This window comes from Somniosus microcephalus, chromosome 1, assembly GCF_052327205.1.
Source record: "Somniosus microcephalus isolate GS21.2 chromosome 1, FLI_Smic_1.0, whole genome shotgun sequence".
NCBI classification, from domain to species: domain Eukaryota; kingdom Metazoa; phylum Chordata; class Chondrichthyes; order Squaliformes; family Somniosidae; genus Somniosus; species Somniosus microcephalus.
In genome coordinates this window covers 25648681-25662847 of record NC_140987.1, presented here as the reverse complement: position 1 = coordinate 25662847, position 14167 = coordinate 25648681, and the positions used below count along the sequence as shown (strand labels likewise).

The window sequence follows — 14167 nt, the reverse complement described above, 5'->3', positions numbered from 1 at the left end:
GCCTATCTATATCCCATAGAAACATAGAAAAATAGGAGCAGGAGTAGGCCATTCGGCCCTTCGAGCCTGCTCCGCCATTCAATATGATCGTGGCTGATCCTCTATCTCAATTCCATATTCCCGCTCTCTCCCCACACCCCTTGATGCCTTTTGTGACTAGAAATCTATCTATCTCCTTCTTAATTATATTCAGTGACTTAGCCTCCACAGCCTTCTGTGGTAGAGAATTCCACAGGTTCACCACCCTCTGAGTGAAGAAATTTCTCCTCATCTCAGTCTTAAATGTCCTACCCCGTATCCTGAGACTGTGACCCCTCGTTCTGGACTCCCCCAGCCAGGGGAAACATCCTCCCTGCATCCAGTCTGTCTAGCCCTGTCAGAATTTTACACGTTTCAATGAGATCCCCTCTCATTCTTCTAAACTCTAGTGAATACAGGCCTAGTCGACCCAATCTCTCCTCATACGACAGTCCTGCCATCCCAGGAATCAATCTGGTGAACCTTCGCTGCACTCCCTCTATGGCAAGTATATCCTTTACCTTTCCCACCTATCTTTGTATCATCAGCAAATTTGGCTACATTACACTCAGTCCCTTCATCCAAGTCATTAATATAGATTATAAATAGTTGAGGCCCCAGCACTGATCCCTGTGGCACCCCACTAGTTACAGTTTGCCAACTGGAAAATGACCCATTTATCCCAACTCTCTTTTCTGTTAATTAGCCAATCCTCTATCCATGCTAATATATTACCCCCAATCCTGTGAGCTCTTATCATGTGTAGTAACCTTTTATGTGGCACCTTATCGAATGCCTTCTGGAAATCCAAATACTCGACATTCACTGCTTCCCCTTTATCCACCCTGCTTGTTACATCCTCAAAGAATTCCAGCAAATTTGTCAAACATGATTTCATTTTCATAAAACCATGTTGGCTCTGCTTGACTATATTATGATTTTCTAAATGTCCTGCTACCACTTCCTTAATGATGGACTCCAGTATTTTCCCAATGACAGATGTTAGGCTAACTGGTCGATAGTTGCCTGCTTTCTGTCTCCCTCCTTTCTTAAATAGGGGCGTTACATTTGCAGTTTTCCAGTCTGTTGGGGGCCTCTCCAGAATCCAGGGAATTACAACCAATGCATCCACTATCTCTGCAGCCACCTCTTTTAAGACCCTAGGATGCAGGCCACATGATCTGGAATGCGCTACCTGAAAGGATTTAACAGTAACTTTCAAAAGGTAATCGGATAAATACTTGAAAAGGAAAAAAGAATTGCAGGGCTACGGGGGTGGGGGGGTGGGGTGGTGGGGGGCGGAAGTGGGACTAATTGGATATCTCTTTCAAAGAGCTGGCACAGGCACGATGGGCCGAATGGCCTCCTTCTGCGATGTATGATTCTATGATTCTACGACTGAGCCAGTGTGTGGAAGAGGAGTTGGTGTTTCTGAACAGAAGTGGTGCAGATTATTTTCCATCCATTTGTTTGACCTGACTCAATTGTCTTCATGTTGTGTGTTTTTTTTAAACAGCAGAGTGAGCTTACTCCGTGATTTTGTGGAGTCTGAGTTTTTTGTGATTGATGGTGACTCTTTAATGATGATGTACATTCACGAGTCAACTCTTGACCCCGGGCAGAACCTGCACTTCTTTTATCTGGTGGAATGTTTTTTGTTTGACTTGACCCAAAAAAAGGCAAAGTTTGTCATTACATTCTTTAAGGTAAGAAATAACCTAAACTTCCATCACTTTAATAGTTTTATAAAAGCGGGGATAGTTCTGGTCGCTGTGTGAATAAAATGCACTTTAGAATCATTTGGCCCCGATTTTTAACTCCAGGTGGATTCCCCGCTCAGGCCTGAGTTAAAATTACAGTCGGGTCTCAATGATGTCGTCGGGCCACAGCATGCATGTGTAAAGAAGGACCCTGTTGGCTCCGGGCGCGTGTCCTTGTTGCCTGGTTAAAATTGCAGATGTTGCGATCATGGCGGCTTTCGGACAGGCCAGAGCCAGGGTGATTTTTAACTGCCCGCCCGCCAGGTTTCTGCTGAGCGAGTAGGGTTAAAATCGTCCCCGACAGCACAGAAGGAGGCCATTCGGCCCATCGTGCCTGTGCCGGCTCTTTGAAAGAGCTCTCCGATTAGTTCCACGCTGCTTTCTCTTTCCCCGTAGTCCTGCCAATTTTTTCCCCTTCAAGTATTCAAATTTATGAAAGTTTCGGTCACCTGCACCTCAGGAAGGGTATATTGGCCTTTGAGGGGTGCAGCGCAGTTTCACCAGCATGATACCAGCGCTTAGAGGGTTCAATTATGAGGATCAGTTGCATAATGTTGGCTTCTATTCCCTTGAGTTTCGAAGATTGAAGGAAGATCTGATTGAGGTGTTTAAAATGTTAAAAGGATTTGATAGGGTGGATATGGAGAAGCTATTTCCTCTGGTGGGGGGAGTCCAGAACAAAGGGGCAGAATCTTAAAATTAGAGCTAGTCCATTTAGGAGGGAAATCAGGAAGCACTCTTTCATGCAAAGGGTAGTAGAAATCTGGAACTCTCTCCCCAAAAGGCTGTGGATACTGGGGGTCAATTGGACTTTCAAGACTGAGATCGATAGATTTTTGTTGGATAACGGTATCAAGACATATGGGGGGAAAAATTCGGTTGTTTGCGCCTCCCGTTAGCGCCTTAAGAGGGCGCCAATTGGGATGCAAAGCCACTACCCGCCCGGGCGCGGCGATGTTTGTGCCGCTCGTGAAATTAACTAGACATTTTGCAGCGGCGCTAAACACTCCCGCCACGATCTCCTGCGTCGGCAGATTGTGGCGTCAGTCGAGTGCGCGACGCCCCGTTAGCGCCCCGGACCGGATATTGAGTGGCGCCCCCTGCCTTACCGCCTGCCGCTAGCAATGACAGGTTGAAGGGAGCGTTTTGCTGTCAGAAAGTGACTAGGGGAGCGCTAATTAAAGGCGACCGCTTCCTGCCTTTTTTTGTTGGTGACATTTTTGCACCACGCATTCTGAGAGAGCGAGAGAGAGAGAGAGACTTCTGGAGAGATTCAACGCTGTGTGAAGGAGTTTTGAGTACTGAGCAGCACTTTGCAGGTTTATTTTGATTTGCCCTTCCTTGCTTCGCCAGCGCTCTGAGGTAGCGCCTCGCTCCTCGGCCTTTGCACCTTAAGACAGGTGTGAAGCGCCTGATTTAGCGCTCCAATCACCTCCAGGGGCGAGAAAAGCCAAGTTTGCTGTCGGAGGCGATAATTAGTGCCAGGCGCTAAACTTTGCGCACCGCCGATAATGGCGCCCCAAATGGGGCGATACTGAATTTTTACCCTTGGAATAAAGGCCATTAAGCGGAGTTGAGATGCAAGTCAGCCATGTTGTAATTGAATGGCGGAGCAGGCTCGAGGGTCTGAATGGCTTCCACTTGTTCCTAATGTTGCTATGAATCTCTATTGTCCTCGCTCCGATTACCCTGCACAATTTTCACACAGCAAGGTCTTGCGTAAGATGTCAAAATAAGAGTATGGTCCTTTTGTTCTTTGAATTATGCTTGCCCTTGAGATTTACCGCGCTGTGTGTGTAAGATTTGAGGAGTCTCTATATTATCCGCCAATTTTCTTCATCAATAGGAAGAGGGCAGTCCCGTGCATTATGGCAGATAATAGAGGTTCCACAGAAGACCTGCGACGGGACTTACTCTTTAAGTAAGCTTGATTTGCCCATGTTTTCTTTTTTTAGGATGCTGAAAGTATATGGAACCAAAGTTGCTCGTCTCTCTCAATGCGGACTGCACTGATTCTCCACCTTCAGCACAACACGCAGGTCCCAGTCCACACTGAGTTCTCCAACTGCTTTGATCCGAGATGGAAGAGCTTCTTGGATAAGAACCACCCCTATTTTGTGGTGATCTCCGACAAAGCTTTTCCACAAAATAGGAGCTTGCATCCTTCCACCGGATTCTTCCACATCTTGATGTGTCACACACTGGGGAATAGAATAAACGTCGTCCTTTCATCCGGAATGGCCCAGGATGTTCTCCGAGTCTATGGGTATCACTTGTGCAGCAAGCCAGATAATATTTCAATGTTTCAGAAGGTAGGAAGACAATTGATCTGAAATAAATTGGCCTTTCTGTCTGTCTGTCTATCAGTCATTGAAGGACTGATTGATCTATTTATTTATGTACCTATTTATTTAGCTATCTGATGATCTGTACATCTACCTATTTGTCCATATTATCGATCTATCTATTATCTGTCTGTTGAACTATCCATCAATTTATCCATTATCTGTCTATCAATCGATCAATTATCTCTCTTTTTAAAATTCTCATTTTTGTTTTCAAATCCCTCCATGGCCTCGCCTCTCCCTATCTCTGTAACCTCCTCCAGCCTTACAACCCTCCGAGACCTCTGCGCTCCACCAATTCTGGCCTCTTGCGCATCCCCGATTTGAATTGCTCCAGCATTGGCGGCTGTGGACCCTAAGCTCTGGAATTCCCTGCCTAAATCTCTCCGCCTCTCTACCTCTCTCTCCTTTAAGACGCTCCTTAAAACCTACCCCTTTGACCAAGCTTTTGGTCACCTGTCCTAGTAGCTCTGTATGTGGCTAGGTGTCAAAGTTTGTTTGACAATGCTCCTGTGAAGCGCCCTTTGGGATGTTTTACTATATTAAAGGTGCTAAGTTGTTGTTGTATCTATTATTTATCTATCTAGTGCAGTAAAACTTCATTCTCTGACAATTTCTAGTATAAAGATTAATAGTGCTCACTAAATTATGGGATATCTGAAAAATCCATTGCAAATCCATCCTGTTTTCTTTTTAAAGACTGACAAGTTCACGGTCCAATGCAGGAAGTACATTTGGTGTGAAGGAACTATTGCCCCCGTATAATTTCAGAGCTAGCACCACAGTAGGTGGAGGGTATTGAAGGTCAGATTATTAAACAGTAAATTCTCTACCCCAGAGGGCTGTGGAGGCTCAGTCGTTGAGGATATTCAAGACGGAGTCCGGTAGATTTTTGGATATTAAGGGAATCAAGGGATATGGGGATAGTGCAGGAAAGTGGGGACGAGGTAGAAGATCAGCCCTGATCTCGTTGAATGGCGGAGCAGGCTCGAAGGGCCGAATGGCCGACTCCTGCTCCTGTTTCTTATGTTAACCAATGTAGCAGTTTGATACAACTGGGTATCTTGCTCAGCCACTTCAGAGTCAACCACGTTGGTGTGGGACTGGAGTCACATATAGGCCCAGACTGGGTTTCCTTCCCTAAATAAAAAAAATTATTGAACCAGTTGGTTTTTATGACAATCCGACAGCTTCATGGTCACTTCTACTGACAGCAGCTTTTTATTTCCAGATATTTTAACATCTGAATTTAAGTTCTCAAACTGGTGTCAGGCACCTTGCGGGGGGGGAATTACTGCCTGTTTTAGGACTCCTCTACAACATTGGTCTGTTCACACGGCTGCCACTAAAGAGATTGAAAGTGGAGTCAGGAGGAGCACTGCCGAGGGCTGCGAATCCGCCCACAATCACCCCCCCCCCCCCACCCCACCCCCCTCCCTTCCTGGGACTTACCTGAGCATCACAGCCCCAAAGTGAAGCAGTGGTAATGGGCGTGCTGCCTCTCGAGGTGCAACAGGCACCGGAACCTCGCATAAATTAATGAAACGAGGCCCGAGGTCCAATTCCAGGGGGGGGGGGGGGAACGGACATTGGAGATCCTGGGTGGGGCGCGCACGAATTTGGTTGTGTGCCCTGAAAACAGGCGATAACGAACTTTTACCCCAAACTGTTACCAATGGTGCAGGTTGAGGAATACATATTGGCCAGGAGAACTCAGCAACAGTGTTTTTTGTTAGAAAGACTTGCATTTATATACATAGAAACATAGAAACATAGAAACATAGAAGATAGGAGCAGGAGTAGGCCATTCAGCCCTTCGAGCCTGCTCCGCCATTCAACGAGATCATGGTTGATCATCCAAACCCTAGCACCCGGTCCCTACACCGACAGCCATCCCACCCAAGCCCTATCCCCGTAACCCTGTAACCCCACGTATTTAATCCCCCCTAACACTAAGGGCCAATTTTTTTTCATGGCCAATCAACCTAACCACAGCGCCTCTCATGAGCACCGGATGTGCCATAGCGCTTTACAGCCAATGAAGTACTTTTTGGAGTGTTGTAATGTGGGAAACACAGCAGCCAATCTGCGCACAGCAAGCTCCCACAAACAGCAATGTGATAATGACCAGATAATCTGCTTTAGTGATGTTGATTGAGGGATAAATATTGGCCAAGACACCAGGGATAACTCCCCTGCTCTTCTTCAAACTCATGGCGAGGGATCTTTTACATCCACCCGAGAGAGCAGATGGGGTCTCGGCTTAATGTCTCATCTGAAAATTGGCACCTCCTACGGTGCAGCACTCCCTCAGTACTGCGCTAGAGTGTCAGCCTAGATTTTTGTGCTCAAGTCTCTGGAGTGGGACATGAACCCATGCCCTTCTGACTCAGAGGCAAGAGTGCTACCCACTGAGCCACGACTGACGCGGGTGTTAAGGACTTGGGAACCAAAGTGCGTAGATTGCGTGAAGACACAGATCAGCCACGCATTAATTGAATGGTGGAACAGGCTCGAGGGGCTGAATGAGTGCCTCTTGTTCCTGTGTTCCTGAGTGGGGGATGAGCAGTAATAGAAGAGGAGGTTGTGGGCTGGGCACACCGCGAGAGGAGATCACGTAGATAAGATGGAGTGAGAATGTGGTGGGAGGGCCACCTCCTGTCCTATGTTCCAGTGTCACTATCACTTTACTGAATGTATATGCTCAAATTGAATGTGTTCTGGGTCTTATAATCAGTCATTCTGTTCTGAAATTACTACTTTTTTCCCCAAACAATGCAGCACAAGGCAGAGTTAAAAAGTGCCCAGCAACAGCTAGTGAAACATCAGTCCTTTTATGGCCGAGGGTTTTCTGCGGCAGATGACGAGGAACTGATGAAGAGAATGCAGAGTGAGGTAGGAATCACGAACCACTTATCTGTGAAAGTCAGTTTTGAACGAAATCTGAAAATTAGATATTTAATGCCGAAAAAATTGTTTACATAGAATTTTACAGTTCAGAAACAAGCCGTTCGGTCCAAGGTGCCGGCTACATTTCACAACCGTGCTTCAGACTTCAGAGAAGCAAGACCCCGTCCCTAGGTTTCCCTGCCCTCTGTATCGCTATTGTGGCCAATTTGGGGCGGGATATCAGAGGAAAATCCAAGCCTTTAACTCCATTCAGCCGCACACTCTCTACTTCCCCCCCCACACTCTCTACTGCCCCCCCCACACTCTACTTCCCCCCCCACACTCTCTACTCCCCCCCCCCACACTCTCTACTTCCCCCCCCACACTCTCTACTGCCCCCCCCACACTCTCTACTTCCCCCCCCCACACTCTCTACTCCCCCCCCCACACTCTCTACTCCCCCCCCCACACTCTCTACTCCCCCACCACACTCTCTACTCCCCCCCCACACTCTCTACTCCCCCCCCCCACACTCTCTACTTCCCCCCCCACACTCTCTACTCCCCCCCCCACACTCTCTACTCCCCCCCCACACTCTCTACTCCCCCACCACACTCTCTACTCCCCCCCCACACTCTCTACTTCCCCCCCCCACACTCTCTACTCCCCCCCCACACTCTCTACTTCCCCTCCCCCCACACTCTCTACTTCCCCCCCACCCCACACTCTCTACTCCCCCTCCACCCCACACTCTCTACTCCCCCCCCCACACTCTCTACTACCCCCCCCACTCTCTACTCCCCCCCACACTCTCTACTCCCCCCCCCACACTCTCTACTCCCCCCCCCCACACTCTCTACTACCCCCCCCACTCTCTACTCCCCCCCACACTCTCTACTCCCCCCCCCACACTCTCTACTCCCCCCCCCACACTCTCTACTCCCCCCCCCACACTCTCTACTCCCCCCCCACACTCTCTACTCCCCCCCCACACTCTCTACTCCCCCCCCCACACTCTCTACTCCCCCCCCACACTCTCTACTCCCCCCCCACACTCTCTACTCCCCCCCCCACACTCTCTACTCCCCCCGACACTCTACTCCCCCCCCACACTCTCTACTCCCCCCCCCCCACACTCTACTCCCCCACCACACTCTCTACTCCAATTCACAATTCACAATTCAAATCGCTTTATTGGCATGATAAGTTACATCTTATGTTGCCAAAGCATCAAAATACATCTATGGTTTACCACATAAACGCAGTTCCATTCATACAGTGTATAAACAGGTATATCCCTGAGTGTATAAATATACATTCGCATCGTTTATATATATTCTTTTCTTAGTTTACTGGTTGGCTCTCTGTTCATGGCAAGCTGTAACATAGCGTGCCGCCAGTGTTATACAGCTTCTCTCCTCTCCCAGTAGGAATGGGAGTTTTTGGTTGTCATTCTCTCTACTCCCCCCCCACACTCTCTACTCCCCCCCCCACACTCTCTACTTCCCCCCCCACACTCTCTACTCCCCCCCCACACTCTCTACTCCCCCCCCCACACTCTCTACTCCCCCCCCACACTCTCTACTCCCCCCCACACTCTCTACTCCCCCCCCACACTCTCTACTCCCCCCCCACACTCTCTACTCCCCCCCCCCACACTCTCTACTCCCCCCCACACTCTCTACTCCCCCCCCAACACTCTCTACTCCCCCCCACACTCTCTACTCCCCCCCCCACACTCTCTACTCCCCCCCACACTCTCTACTCCCCCCCACACTCTCTACTCCCCCCCCACACTCTCTACTCCCCCCCCACACTCTCTACTCCCCCCCCACACTCTCTACTCCCCCCCCCACACTCTCTACTCCCCCCCACACTCTCTACTCCCCCCCACACTCTCTACTCCCCCCCCAACACTCTCTACTCCCCCCACACTCTCTACTCCCCCCCACACTCTCTACTCCCCCCCCCACACTCTCTACTCCCCCCCACACTCTCTACTCCCCCCCACACTCTCTACTCCCCCCCACACTCTCTACTCCCCCCCCCCACACTCTCTACTCCCCCCCCACACTCTCTACTTCCCCCCCCACACTCTCTACTCCCCCCCACACTCTCTACTCACAATTCACAATTCACAATTCAAATCGCTTTATTGGCATGATAAGTTACATCTTATGTTGCCAAAGCATCAAAATACATTTATGGTTTAGCACATAAACGCAGTTCTATTCATACAGTGTATAAACAGGTATATCCCTGAGTGTATAAATATACATTCGCATTGTTTATATATATTCTTTTCTTAGTTTACTGGTTGTCCCTCTGTTCATGGCAAGCTGTAACATAGTGTGCCGCCAGTGTTATACAGTTTCTCTCCTCTCCCAGTAAGAATGGGAGTTTTTGGTTGTCATTCAGATTTCTGAAATCAGGGCATATTTGTGAGAATTTTTGGTAGAAATTCTCCCTGATGCCCTGATATTTTCCACAAGCTGTGAGGAAGTGCATCTCTGTCTCCACCACTCCCTGACTGCAGTGAGAGCATATCCTGTCCTCTCTTGGCAGCCTGGTCTGCCTGTGTCTGCCTTTTTCGATCGCTAGGCTATGTTCGCTAAGTCTGTACCTTGTCAAGGTTCTTCTCAGTTTGTTATCCTTTACCATGGTCAGGTAATCAGCTATGTTGTATTGTCTGTTTAGGGCCAAGTAGCAATTGAGTTTGCTTCCCCCCCCACACTCTCTACTCCCCCCCCCCACACTCTCTACTCCCCCCACACACTCTCTACTCCCCCCACACTCTCTACTTCCCCCCCCACCCCACACTCTCTACTCCCCCCCCCCACACTCTCTACTCCCCCCACCACACCTCTACTCCCCCCCCACACTCTCTACTCCCCCCACCACACTCTCTACTCCCCCCCACACTCTCTACACCCCCCCCACACTCTCTACTCCCCCCCCACCCCACACTCACTACTTCCACCCCCCACACCTCTACTCCCCCCCCCACACTCTACTCCCCCCCCCAACACTCTCTACTCCCCCCCCCACACTCTCTACTCCCCCCCCACACTCTCTACTCCCCCCCCACACTCTCTACTCCCCCCCCCACACTCTCTACTCCCCCCCACACCCACACTCTCTACTCCCCCCCCCACACTCTCTACTCCCCCCCCCACACTCTCTACTCCCCCCCCACACTCTCTACTCCCCCCCCACACTCTCTACCCCCCCCCACACTCTCTACTCCCCCCCCCACACTCTCTACTCCCCCCCCCACACCTCTACTCCCCCCCCCCACACTCTCTACTCCCCCCCCCCACACTCTCTACTCCCCCCCCCACACTCTCTACTCCCCCCCCCCACACTCTCTACTCCCCCCCACCCCACACTCACTACTCCCCCCCACCACACTCTCTACACCCCCCACACTCTCTACTCCCCCCCCACACTCTCTACACCCCCCCCCACACACTCTACTCCCCCCCCCACACTCTCTACTCCCCCCCCCCACACTCTCAACTTCCCCCCCCCACACTCTCTACTTCCCCTTCCCCCACACACTCTACTCCCCCCCCCACACTCTCTACTCCCCCCCCACACTCTCTACTCCCCCCCCACAATCTCTACTCCCCCCCACACTCTCTACTCCCCCCCACACTCTCTACTCCCCCCCCACACTCACTACTTCCCCTCCCCCACACTCTCTACTCCCCCCCCCCCACACTCTCTACTTCCCCTTCCCCCACACTCTCTACTCCCCCCCACACTCTCTACTTCCCCCCCCACACTCTCTACATCCCCCCCCACACTCTCTACTACCCCCCCCACGCTCTCTACTCCCCCCCAGACTCTCTACTCCCCCCCCACACTCTCTACTCCCCCCCCACACTCTCTACTCCCCCCCCACACTCTCTACTCCCCCCCCACACTCTCTACTCCCCCCCCACACTCTCTACTCCCCCCCCCACACTCTCTACTCCCCCCCCACACTCTCTACTCCCCCCCCACACTCTCTACTCCCCCCCCACACTCTCTACTTCCCCCCCCCACACTCTCTACTTCCCCCCCCACACTCTCTACTTCCCCCCCCACACTCTCTACTTCCCCTTCCCCCACACCTCTACTCCCCCCCCACACTCTCTACTTCCCCCCCCACACTCTCTACTTCCCCCCCCACACTCTCTACTCCCCCACCACACTCTCTACTTCCCCTTCCCCCACACTCTCTACTCCCCCCCCACACTCTCTACTTCCCCCCCACACTCTCTACTCCCCCCCACACTCTCTACTCCCCCCCACACTCTCTACTCCCCCCCACACTCTCTACTCCCCCCCCACACTCTCTACTCCCCCCCACACTCTCTACTCCCCCCCCACACTCTCTACTCCCCCCCCACACTCTCTACTCCCCCCCCCACACTCTCTACTCCCCCCCCACACTCTCTACTCCCCCCCCACACTCTCTACTTCCCCCCCACACTCTCTACTTCCCCTCCCCCACACTCTCTACTCCCCCCCCCACACTCTCTACTTCCCCTCCCCCACACTCTCTACTCCCCCCCACACTCTCTACTTCCCCCCCACACTCTCTACTTCCCCCCCCACACTCTCTACTACCCCCCCCACACTCTCTACTCCCCCCCACACTCTCTACTCCCCCCCCACACTCTCTACTCCCCCCCCACACTCTCTACTCCCCCCCCACACTCTCTACTCCCCCCCCACACTCTCTACTCCCCCCCCACACTCTCTACTCCCCCCCCACACTCTCTACTCCCCCCCCACACTCTCTACTCCCCCCCCCACACTCTCTACTCCCCCCCCCACACTCTCTACTCCCCCCCCACACTCACTACTTCCCCCCCCACACTCTCTACTTCCCCCCCCACACTCACTACTTCCCCTTCCCCCCACACTCTCTACTCCCCCCCACACTCTCTACTCCCCCCCCACACTCTCTACTCCCCCCCCACACTCTCTACTCCCCCCCCCACACTCTCTACTCCCCCCCCACACTCTCTACTCCCCCCCACACTCTCTACTCCCCCCCACACTCTCTACTCCCCCCCCCACACTCTCTACTCCCCCCCCACACTCTCTACTCCCCCCACACTCTCTACTCCCCCCCCACACTCTCTACTCCCCCCCCACACTCTCTACTCCCCCCCCACACTCTCTACTCCCCCCCCACACTCTCTACTCCCCCCCCACACTCTCTACTCCCCCCCCACACTCTCTACTCCCCCCCCACACTCTCTACTCCCCCCCCACACTCTCTACTCCCCCCCCCACACTCTCTACTCACCCCCCCCCCACACTCTCTACTCCCCCCCCCACACTCTCTACTCCCCCCCCACACACTCTCTACTCCCCCCCACACTCTCTACTCCCCCCCCACACTCTCTACTCCCCCCCCCACACTCTCTACTCCCCCCCCCACACTCTCTACTCCCCCCCCCACACTCTCTACTCCCCCCACACTCTACTCCCCCCCACACTCTCTACTCCCCCCCCACACTCTCTACTCCCCCCCCCCACACTCTCTACTCCCCCCACACTCTACTCCCCCCCACACTCTCTACTCCCCCCCCCACACTCTCTACTCCCCCCCCCACACTCTCTACTCCCCCCACACTCTCTACTCCCCCCCCCACACTCTCTACTCCCCCCCACACTCTCTACTCCCCCCCCCACACTCTCTACTCCCCCCCCCACACTCTCTACTCCCCCCCCCACACTCTCTACTCCCCCCCCACACTCTCTACTCCCCCCCCACACTCTCTACTCCCCCCCACACTCTCTACTCCCCCCCCCACACTCTCTACTCCCCCCACACTCTCTACTCCCCCCCCACACTCTCTACTCCCCCCCACACTCTCTACTCCCCCCCCACACTCTCTACTCCCCCCACACTCTCTACTCCCCCCCCCCACACTCTCTACTCCCCCCCCACACTCTCTACTCCCCCCCCACACTCTCTACTCCCCCCCACACTCTCTACTCCCCCCCCACACTCTCTACTCCCCCCCCACACTCTCTACTCCCCCCCCACACTCTCTACTCCCCCCCCCACACTCTCTACTCCCCCCCACACTCTCTACTCCCCCCCACACTCTCTACTCCCCCCCACACTCTCTACTCCCCCCCCACACTCTCTACTCCCCCCCACACTCTCTACTCCCCCCCCACACTCTCTACTCCCCCCCCACACTCTCTACTCCCCCCCCACACTCTCTACTCCCCCCCCACACTCTCTACTCCCCCCCCACACTCTCTACTCCCCCCCCACACTCTCTACTTCCCCCCCCACACTCTCTACTCCCCCCCCACACTCTCTACTCCCCCCCCCACACTCTCTACTCCCCCCCCACACTCTACTCCCCCCCCACACTCTCTACTCCCCCCCACACACTCCTACTCCCCCCCCCACACTCTCTACTCCCCCCCACACTCTCTACTTCCCCCCCCACACTCTCTACTCCCCCCCACACTCTCTACTCCCCCCCCACACTCTCTACTCCCCCCCCACACTCTCTACTCCCCCCCCACACTCTCTACTCCCCCCCCACACTCTCTACTCCCCCCCCCCACACTCTCTACTCCCCCCACACTCTCTACTCCCCCCCACACTCTCTACTCCCCCCCCACACCTCTACTCCCCCACCTACACTCTCTACTCCCACACTATCCCCCACATCCAAACTCTCTACTCCCCCCCCACCACTCTCTACCCCTCCCCCCCCCACACTCTCTACTCCCCCCCACTCTCTACTCCCCCCCACACTCTCTACTCCCCCCCCACACTCTCTACTCCCTCCCCCCTCACATCTCTACTCCCCCCCCACACTCTCTACTCCCCCCCACACTCTCTTCTACTCCCCCCCCCGACACTCTAACTCCCCCCCCACATCTCTACTTCCCCTCCCACCACACTCTCTATCTACTCCCCCTCCCCCCACTCTCTCTACTCCCCCACCCACACTCTCTCTATCTCCCCCCCACACTCTCTACTCCCCCCCCCACACTCTCTACTTCCCCCCCCCACACTCTCTACTCCCCCCCACACTCTCTACTTCCCCTTCCCCCACACTCTCTACTCATCCCCCCCACTCTCTCTACTTCCCTTCCCCCACACTCTCTACTCCCCCCCACACT

At 53.6% G+C, this 14167-nt stretch overlaps 1 protein-coding gene across 1 annotated transcript in view; it reads left to right on the top strand.

The window, feature by feature from the left end:
• Positions 1-14167, top strand: part of LOC147123998 (putative ATP-dependent RNA helicase DDX60) — a 217424-nt gene that overhangs the window by 21891 nt on the left and 181366 nt on the right. The window contains exons 3-5 of the mRNA XM_085975509.1: positions 1535-1724; positions 3734-4090; positions 6905-7018. Coding sequence (XP_085831635.1) covers positions 1535-1724; positions 3734-4090; positions 6905-7018 — 661 coding nt within the window. The remainder of the gene's footprint in view (positions 1-1534; positions 1725-3733; positions 4091-6904; positions 7019-14167) is intronic.